This window comes from Pelophylax lessonae (assembly GCF_965119305.1).
Source record: "Pelophylax lessonae genome assembly, chromosome: 7".
Taxonomy (NCBI): Eukaryota; Metazoa; Chordata; class Amphibia; order Anura; family Ranidae; genus Pelophylax; species Pelophylax lessonae.
The window spans coordinates 292221028-292230299 of record NC_138774.1 but is presented as its reverse complement, the minus strand read 5'-3'; the positions used below and the strand labels follow the sequence as shown (position 1 = coordinate 292230299).

The window sequence follows — 9272 nt, the reverse complement described above, 5'->3', positions numbered from 1 at the left end:
TAGCAAAGTACTTGATGGCTGCAAATCCCCCATCTGCTAAATATAGAACTGAAAAAAAGAAAACAAGACTGCATTATTGGATCTCTGGATATAGGAGAGTATAGAGGTAACAGTCAACTGCTCCAAATACGAGAAAGGCCCCTTTGTTGGATAATGACTACTCTTTCCATGTGTATACAGTTCAGAGACCTCCGTGCTGCATTGAAGCCAGGACCTACCTTCACTTTGCTGTCTTTATAAACGTTCTACTATAGAAATAACTGGTCTGGCCCCAAAGGCCTCGTATTATAAGGAGGCAATCTGTTTTTCTCAGTAGTAGAAGGATCCAGCCTTCCCTAAAGAAGACCTTTTATAGGTTTGCCTTGAACCATCCTCCATGCTAAAGGAGTTGGTAGCACAAAGCTCATTAATGCATGTATGGATCCTCAGATTATATGAAAAAAAAAAAACCATGTATGGCAGCGTCCTGAAACAAATCAACTGCAATGCTAAGTGGAGTACGTACTTAAGGAGCTAGCCATGGAGTGAGAATTTAATAATGGAACCAAGCCATTGCCAACCAGGATTCTGCTAGATACGCAGAGCTGTGCCCCTTGATTTCCCATTGTAATCTCAATACAAATCCTTGATGAAAAAAAAAAAAAAAAACGTTTCCTGACAATGATCATTAATAAAGGGTAAATATGGAAACTCTATGGTATCGAGCAAATCATCGTGGGCCGAAGAGAAAACGATCGCTCAGGCCGAGGGTACGGTCTCCACCTACCTAATTTCACTTAGTGTCAGTTTTTTTTACAAGGACTGTGGAAGAATGTTGGCAAGGGCCAGAGGTGCTTAATCGTACAAGTGACTGACAAGCATTGACCAACTACCATCCCGTCATGCTGCACTCCTGGTCCTCTTACATGTAGAGCAAACCAAAATATCTGGCCAAGGAAGGCAACAGAAGGTATCATGTTTTCATAAAGACAATTATTTTTTTTGTTTTTTTTTACAAGAGTCAGGCTGTTAAGAGGTCTCTTTTCCTTGTACTCCAGTGGCTGTTTTTATGGAGCTGATGGTCCTGTTAAACCAGGTCTTCTTTGCTGCTTGAACTTCATTCAGGGCTAGGCCAAGATGGTGCTCCAGATCCTGAAAAAAAAAGAAATGCATAAAGGGTATCATTACAAAGACAGACTTGTGTGTCAGTTTCGTGAATTGGCCTCTGACTGCTACTCTCAAGATCTGAAGACTTTAAGATGTCACTCTTTGCTGGAGGGGAAGTTTTAACTGTGGACCTACGGTGAAAGGATCTCCCTGCTTCTGCTTCCTTCGTCCTGTGGACTCCTCAACCCCTGCTCCTTGAATATTCCCCCATCATAAAGGGTATCGTTACGAAGACAGACTTGTGTGTCAGTTTCGTGAATGGACATCTGACTGCTACTCTCAAGATCTGAAGATTTTAAGATGTCACTCTTTGCTGGAGGGGAAGCTGTAACTGTGGACCTACAGTGAAAGGATCTCCCTGCTTCTGCTTTCTTCGTCCTGTGGACTCCTCAACCCCTGCTCCTTGAATATTCCCCCATCATAAAGGGTATCGTTACGAAGACAGACTTGTGTGTCAGTTTCGTGAATGGGCCTCTGACTGCTACTCTCAAGATCTGAAGTGAGATTTTAAGATGTCACTCTTTGCTGGAGGAGAAGTTGTAACTGTGGACCTGCAGTGAAAGGATCTCCCTGCTTGTGCTTCCATCGTCCTGTGGACTCCTCAACCCCTGCTCCTTGAAAATTCCCCCATCATAAAGGGTATCATTACAAAGACAGACTTGTGTGTCAGTTTCGTGAATGGACCTCTGACTGCTACTCTCAAGATCTGAAGATTTTAAGAGGTCACTCTTTGCTGGAGGGGAAATTGTAACTGTGGACCTACAGTGAAAGGATCTCCCTGCTTCTGCTTTCTTCGTCCTGTGGACTCCTCAACCCCTGCTCCTTGAATATTCCCCCATCATAAAGGGTATCATTACAAAGACAGACTTGTGTGTCAGTTTCATGAATGGACATCTGACTGCTACTCTCAAGATCTGAAGTAAGATTTTAAGATGTCACTCTTTGCTGGAGGGGAAATTGTAACTGTGGACCTACAGTGAAAGGATCTCCCTGCTTCTGCTTAATTTATTCTGTGGAGTCCTCAACCTCTGCTTCTTGAATATCCCGCCATCAGGTTACCAGTTATCAAAGGGACAGCACTGGCATGAGGAAGCAAAGCCCTACATCTATCAAGATGGCTGCCTCCACACAGAGACAGAATACAGAATAAAAATCAGAACAAATGGGTCAAGATTGCGACAACGGAGTCGAGATCTGCCCACATTCCTGGGCCGACACCTGGCTCAGCTTCTCAGCAAGCTGCTGAGAGCCTCAGTCGAACGCTCCCAGGAGGAAGCAAGAGGGAGGGTGCGGGTGTGCGTACTCTCTTTGCTCAATGGACACACAGAACTGGGGAGGGAGCCTGCACGAGTGCCCCTATAGGAAACGGCTTGCTATGGTGGGCACTAGGCCAGTGGGAGGTGCTAGGAGTGTTGGCGGCGGGACCCAAAAAGAGGAGGATCGGGGTTGCTCTAAGCAGGTAAGTAGAGCATGTTATTTATTTAAAAAAATAAAAAATAAATTATGGGTTTACAATCACAATTTATCCTTTTGGCAAAAGCTACAGTTCGCTCACTTCCTCGGATCCCTACTCTCACCGGACTCCTTCGGGAGACCCCTCCCCTCGTTTGAACTTCTATGCCTGGTGCAATCTCCTTTGCGTCATGCTGTATCTCCAACATATCGCTTGCTGATTTCCCCAACCTCCAGACTTTAGGCCTCCTTACATTACCAGGTGGGAAAGGGATCTGGGGGTTGACTTTACGAATAAGCGGGTGGAGAAAATTCTGATGTCTTCTTACAAGACATTGATTTGCGCTAAGCATCAGGAATCCAGATTTAAGGTTCTGACCCAGTGGTTTCACACACCAGTGAAGTTACATAAGGTGTTCCCCAGTGCTCAGACCTCTGTTGGAGAGGATTCTGGATCTCTCCTACACATTTTCTGGTCCTGCCGCCTTCTACAATAGTTTTTAGATAGAGGTTCACCGAATATCCCAAAAATTCACGAACCGCGAGCTTCCAGAGGACCCTGCCTTCTTCCTTCTGCACCATCATTGCTTCTCGAGCAAGGTCTACAGACGATCTATTTTACCTCTCTTGCTTACAGCGGCAAAAAACTGCATTCCCCTTTTTTGGAAGAAGAATCATTTACAGTCTATAGCTGTCTGGTTGGACAAAGTGGCTGAAATCAATGAAATGAAAGACCTAGTTGCCACAGAAAAAGGCCTCCGGGAGAAATTCCATAAAAAATGGTTCTACTGGCACGAATTTGTTTACTCTGAGGAGTACAAGTTAATTCCATTACCTGTCTACTTCATACAGATAGGACTCTTGGCCTGATGCACTGGTGGAGTGACTGGCGCTTCTTGTCCCTTAATCCACCCCTCTCCCCCCCCCCCTTCTCTGTTTTCGCCTTTTTTTTTTTTCAGATGATATAAAAAAGGTACTTACCTTGTATAAAATTCACACGGGGTACAGAGACTCTCTAGCACCTGGTATTCCAGGTCAGTGTTTTCAACATATATACAGTTAGGTCCATATATATTTGGACATAGGCACAATTTTAGATTTTTTTCAGGTATTTACCAAAACATATTCAAGCTATAGTTCTATAATGGATATGGGCTGAAAGTGTACACTCTCAGGTTTAATTTGAGGGTATGTACATGCAAATCAGAGGAAGGGTTTAGGAATTACAGCTCTTAAGAATAGCCACCCCCCCCCTTTCAAGGGACCAAAAGCAATTGGACAATTGAATCAAAAGCAGTTTCATGGCCAGGTATGGGCTACTCCTTCGTTATTTCTTTATCAATTAAGCAGGTAAAAGGTCTGGAGTGCATTCTAAGTGCGGTATTTGCATTTGGGATCTATTGCTGTGAATTTACATCATGCGTTCAAAGAAGCTGTTCATGCAAGTGAAACAGGCCATTGTAAGCCTTCAAAAATGAAACAAATCCAACAGAGATAGCAGCAACATTAGGAGTGGCCAAATCAACAGTTTGGCACATTCTGAGGAAAGAAGAACGCACTGGTGAGCTCAGCAACATAAGCAGCAGCAGCACCTGCAAATTTTCAAACCCTAGAATGTGTACAGCGGAGAGGGCTGGAACTAAACATTCTGCCCACTGGAGAATGCAGGCCACCTTCAGAGCTGCCAACACGCTTCTTGTTCCACCCTGGAGATTGACATAAGTCACGGCCATGGCATTGTCCAATTGTATCTGCACTGGACACCCCTGAAGGCAATCCGTCCAGTGATTCAGGAACAGTCTGATAGCTCGGAGTTCCAGGACCTTGATCAGGACTCTTCCAGAGCCCAAACCCCCAGAGCGGAGATCCGAGCCAGGACACCTCCCCACCTGGACAGACTGGAATCAGTGGTAACCACTGTTCAATACAGGGAGAGAAAGGATTTGCCCTGACGAAGAGCTGGAGAGCAAAGCCACAAGACCAGAGATCCTTTCATTTTCTGGCTCAGCCGGATTTGTTTGTCCAGAGACTTCGGGCACTTGTCCCATTTGGCCAAAATCTCCCTTTGCAGGGACCTCATATGGAACTGAGCAAACGGGACCGCATCCACATGCAAGTCCAGGGGGATGACCACCTGCTGGATAGGAGATGAATCGCAGCATTCAATTTCGGGAGATTGTCCAGAGGAAGCAACACTCCGGCTAGAGCCGAGTCCAGAGTCAGCCCCATATAGTCCAGCTTCGAGGAAGGAACCAGAGCAGACTTCTGATAATTCAGAAGCCAGCCAAACTCCTTCAGAGTCTGAATAGTGATTTCCACGTTGTCCATCAGAGCAGTAGGGGACTCTGCTTGCAAGAGAAAGTCGTCCAGGTAACCCAGCACTGTGATCCCTCGCTGACGTAACAACTGCAGCACCGGGGCCAACACCTTTGTGATGACCCGAGGAGCAGAGGAAAGATGCAGGGATGTCACCGCCATGCGAATAGACTCCATTCTGAACTTCTGTACCCGCACAAAGCAGTTCAGGGCCTTGAGATCCAGAACTCATAGAACCACCAGACACAAGGAGGGGGGTGCCTAACGGGAAGAATGGGAACCAGGGAGGGGCTCACGTCCACCCCAAAACCCTCAGGGGGAGACAGTTATTCACCATACCAGGAACCAGGCAGGCATCGCTCCAGACAGAATCCAGCGCCATCTAAATGGGGGTCTGTGGGCGAGGAGGAACATTGTGACGCGGGCCGAAACCCAGTCGTATGCGACCTTGTAAGACCTTTAACTCGCATGCCAGCCCCCGTCTGGTGGGGCTATGTTGCGGAAAACCTAATGCGGAGATGTGGTCTGCGCGCACTCGCTAGCCAGACTGGGGTGACCTCTGGATCTAGATTATTCAGCCCGTCGCCCAGTCCGGCAGTTGATTGTAGATCTCACAGGAAAAAAAAACAGGAAAAAAACTAAAACTAAAAAGAGAAAAATTGCCAGGACCAGAGATCCTAGCAAGGAACAGGAGCTGTGTTCGTAAATGAACGAAAGAGAAAATTAACATTTTATTTATATTCATTTGTCCAATAACATTTGAGCCCCTGAAAATAAGAGGGACTGTGTATAAAAATGGTTGCAGTTCCTAAAATGTGTACTTGTTATTTATGTTCAACCCCTCAAATTAAAGCTGAAAGTCTGCACTTCAAAATCATTTGGATTGTTTCGTTTTAATTTTATTCTGGTGGCATACAGGGCCGAAAGTATGAAAATTGTGTCCAAATATATATACAGACCTAACTGCTATTCCAGTCTAGCACTGCCATAAATGTGGTTTCTGTATCTACCGTGTGCTGTTCTAAAATAAAGTATTGGGAAAAAAAGACTATTAGGCCCCTTTCACACGGGCAGGCCGATCGGGTCTGCCTGTCAGTTTTTTTTTAAGTAGACCCTATTAGATCCTCCAAATCCTCTATGGAGGACGCGTGTCCATTTACACCCGTCAACATCTGATCCATTCCGCTAAAAATTGACGAATGGGCAATCCGTTCCTCACCCGTCTTACGGATCGATGACAGTTGGATGTAAACGGACAGGTAGTCCGTTTACATCTGACAGTCCATAGAGGAAATGGGGCAGTGTCTGTGTCAGCTCTGCATAAGCGGAGCAGACATGGAACTGCCATCAGCCTGCTCAGTGGGGAGATCCTCCATGTGAACGAGCCCTTAGGATAAAAATTATTCCAATACAAATGTAGCACTGCCCCCTAGGGAGCTGCTGAGATTGAATTCCCCTGGGTTACCCATAGAAACAGTCTGTATCACTTGGCTCAGACTATGAACAGTCCAGTGGATTTGGTTTTTGTGTTTTATTTCAGAACTTGGATGGGAGAAGGGATGAGTGGGATACTCCAACTTGAACTATGTACAATTTCTGAGAACAACTGACTGTAGTGTGTGCGGCAAGGCCGCTGCTTCACCTTGCCACTGAAGTGAAGTAGAAGATATGTTCCTGAATGAATTCCTCTTCAGGGTTCTAACCTGGCACCCCCTTTCTCACTTCCCGTGCATGCTAGCCCTTGTCCACTGACTCTCCACTGGAGCGGTCCCCTTCCTGGGCAGACCCCCTGGCAAGCTTCCCGGTACTCACAGACACTGTTTTTCCCTGGGTTGCTCTGCCGTCAGCCCCACTCGTCAGTATCCTGGACCTCTTGGCTCAGCATCACACACTTGGTCAACTAGGCCGACCGCCTGTGACCATCTTCCTTGCTGACAGGGAGGAGAGACAGCGGTCACCCTCCTCCCAGGACCTGGCTTCCTGTCCAAAGACGCCCTGTCACATGTGCCCCCGGCTTTTGTGACCCATCACAGAATGCACCACTGTTGTGCCAACCCACTGGGATAGCCACAAAAGCCTGTGCCACTGGCTGGGTTTCCTCCACTGTCCAACAGGCCCTCCCATTGGATAAAGTGGGGACACTCCCTCAGCCCAGATGAATCACAATCCTGGACACATACAACAGGCAGAACTAACAAGCAGGCTCCCCTGATAACCAACCTAGCACCTACCTAGGAGGGTGCTACACAAACAAAAAACAAAATGCTTTACTGGATGCTTGAAAGGTAATTTCTAACTGGTGCCCGAGGCCCAACTATGTCCACCTCCACTGACAACCTACCTGTATTTTACACTCGGCTTCCACCAGCTGAAGTTTGGTTTGTGCCAGTTCAAGTTCCATTTCCCGTAGTTGGTTATTCAGGGTCTCCTTCTCTTCATCTGTGTCCTCCTCGGTGGAGTTATCCTTTGTAGCACTCACCAACTTTACCTTCCCCTCAGTGTTGAAGAATTCTCTGCAGCGTTCGCACCCTTCAACCTTTTGCTGCGTTGTAAGAGAAGGCGAGAAATGATGGTTAGCTGGGATCTTAATTTAGGTTTAATTGTTGTATTCGTCTATATCAACTGGGAAACAATGAATAAAACATAATACATCCTAATATGCCCTACTGGACTGGGCTGTCTTCCATGGGGCCGCATATTTGCGTATCTCCCTTTTGTGCTGGGAGTGTGCCACATGGTGTCCCTGGTGTCCAACCTGCGGCCCCCTGGCTCTTTTTTTGGATTTGATGCGGACAAAAAAAAAAAAAAAAAGGGTCCTGCACAAGTTTGGTTCGATTGCAATGCAAATTTAGCCATACAGTTTGTATGGCTGAACTTGCATCGCACAGACATCAAATGTGATCTGCACAGCAATGCAGTGTGAATCACGTGTGATGTCTGGCATCGCACTAGTGTGAACCGGCCTGAAATGTGTTCCTAGGGAGTGCTTGCTGTTCCTGCTTTGTAGAAATACAGGATCACTGCGTTCCCCTGTCACAGAATGTCCATCGGCCTTGTTTACATAGACAGATCGGCGCTCTGCCTGTGTCCCGAACGATCACCAGGTGACGGTGGACACTGAGTCTGCCGGACACGCTGAGTCCAATCACAGCGGATCACAGGGGCGCGTGTGCCCCAGACCGGGAAAAGCAGAAGGACATACCTGTATGCGATTCTGCGCGCAGAAGCCACCGCCCCCAAGCAGTATATGTACGTGGGGCGGTCAGCAAGAGGTTAAACAAATTAAAAAGGTTGTAAAGGCAGAAGGTGCATTCTATGCATTAAGATAAAAAGCCTTCTGTGTGTAGAAGCCCCCCTCAGCCCCCCCTAATACTTACTTGATCCCCCCTCTATCTAGCGATGTCCACAAATGCCTCAGCCATCCGGGACTCTCTCTCCTGATTGGCTGAGACACAGCAGTAGGGCCATTGGCTCCCGCTGTTGTCAAACTCGGTTAGCCAATCAGGAGAGAGAGAGGGGGCGGGGCTGAACTGCAGCTCAATTTCTGAATGATCAGCTCGGGTGCCCCCATAGAAAACTGCTTGCTGTGGGGGCACTCAACAGGAGGGAGGGGCCAGAAGCACAGAAGTGGGACTCGAGAAGAGGAGGATTCGGGCCACTCTGTGCAAAACCACTGCACAGTTAGCAAATCAGGAGAGAGAAGGGGCGGGGCTGAACGGCAGCTCAGTGTCTAAATGCTCGGCTCAAGTGCCCCAATAGTAAACTGCTTGCTGTGGGGGCACTCAACAGGAGGAAGGGGCCAGGAGCACTGAAGTTGGACCCGAGAAGGGGAGGATCTGGGCTGCCCTGTGCAAAACCACTGCACAATTAGCCAATCAGGAGAGAGAGGGGGCAGGGCTGAATGGCAGCTCGGTGTCTGAATGCTCAGCTCAAGTGCCCCCATAGTAAACTGCTTGCTGTGGGGGCACTCAACAGGAGGGAGGGGCCAGGAGCACAGAAGAGGGACCCAAGAAGGGGAGGATCTGGACTGCTCTGTGCAAAACAACTGTACAGTTAGCCAATCAGGAAAGAGAGGGGGGGGGGGGCTGAACAGCAGCTCAGTTTGTGAATGCTCAGCTTGGGTGCCCGCATAGAAAACTGCTTGCTGTGGTGGCACTCAACAGGAGGAAGGGGCCAGGAGCACAGAAGAGGGACCTGAGAAGGGGAGGATCTGGGCTGCTCTGTGCAAAACCACTGCACAGTTAGCCAATTAGGAGAGAGAGGGGGCAGGGGTGAACGGCAGCTCAGTGTCTGGATGCTCAGCTCGGGTGCTCCCACAGAAAACTGCTTGCTGTGGGGGCACTCAACAGGAGGGAGGG

General features: G+C 47.9%; 1 protein-coding gene across 1 annotated transcript in view; it reads right to left on the bottom strand.

Annotated features, from left to right (window-relative positions):
- Positions 1–243: 243 nt before the first annotated feature.
- Positions 244–9272, bottom strand: part of RABGAP1 (RAB GTPase activating protein 1) — a 205318-nt gene continuing 196289 nt past the window's right edge. The window contains exons 25-26 of the mRNA XM_082263337.1: positions 7256–7456; positions 244–1131 (exon numbers count right to left, since the gene is read on the bottom strand). Of these exons, the coding sequence (XP_082119463.1) occupies positions 1009–1131; positions 7256–7456 (324 nt within the window). The 3' untranslated portion in view covers positions 244–1008. The remainder of the gene's footprint in view (positions 1132–7255; positions 7457–9272) is intronic.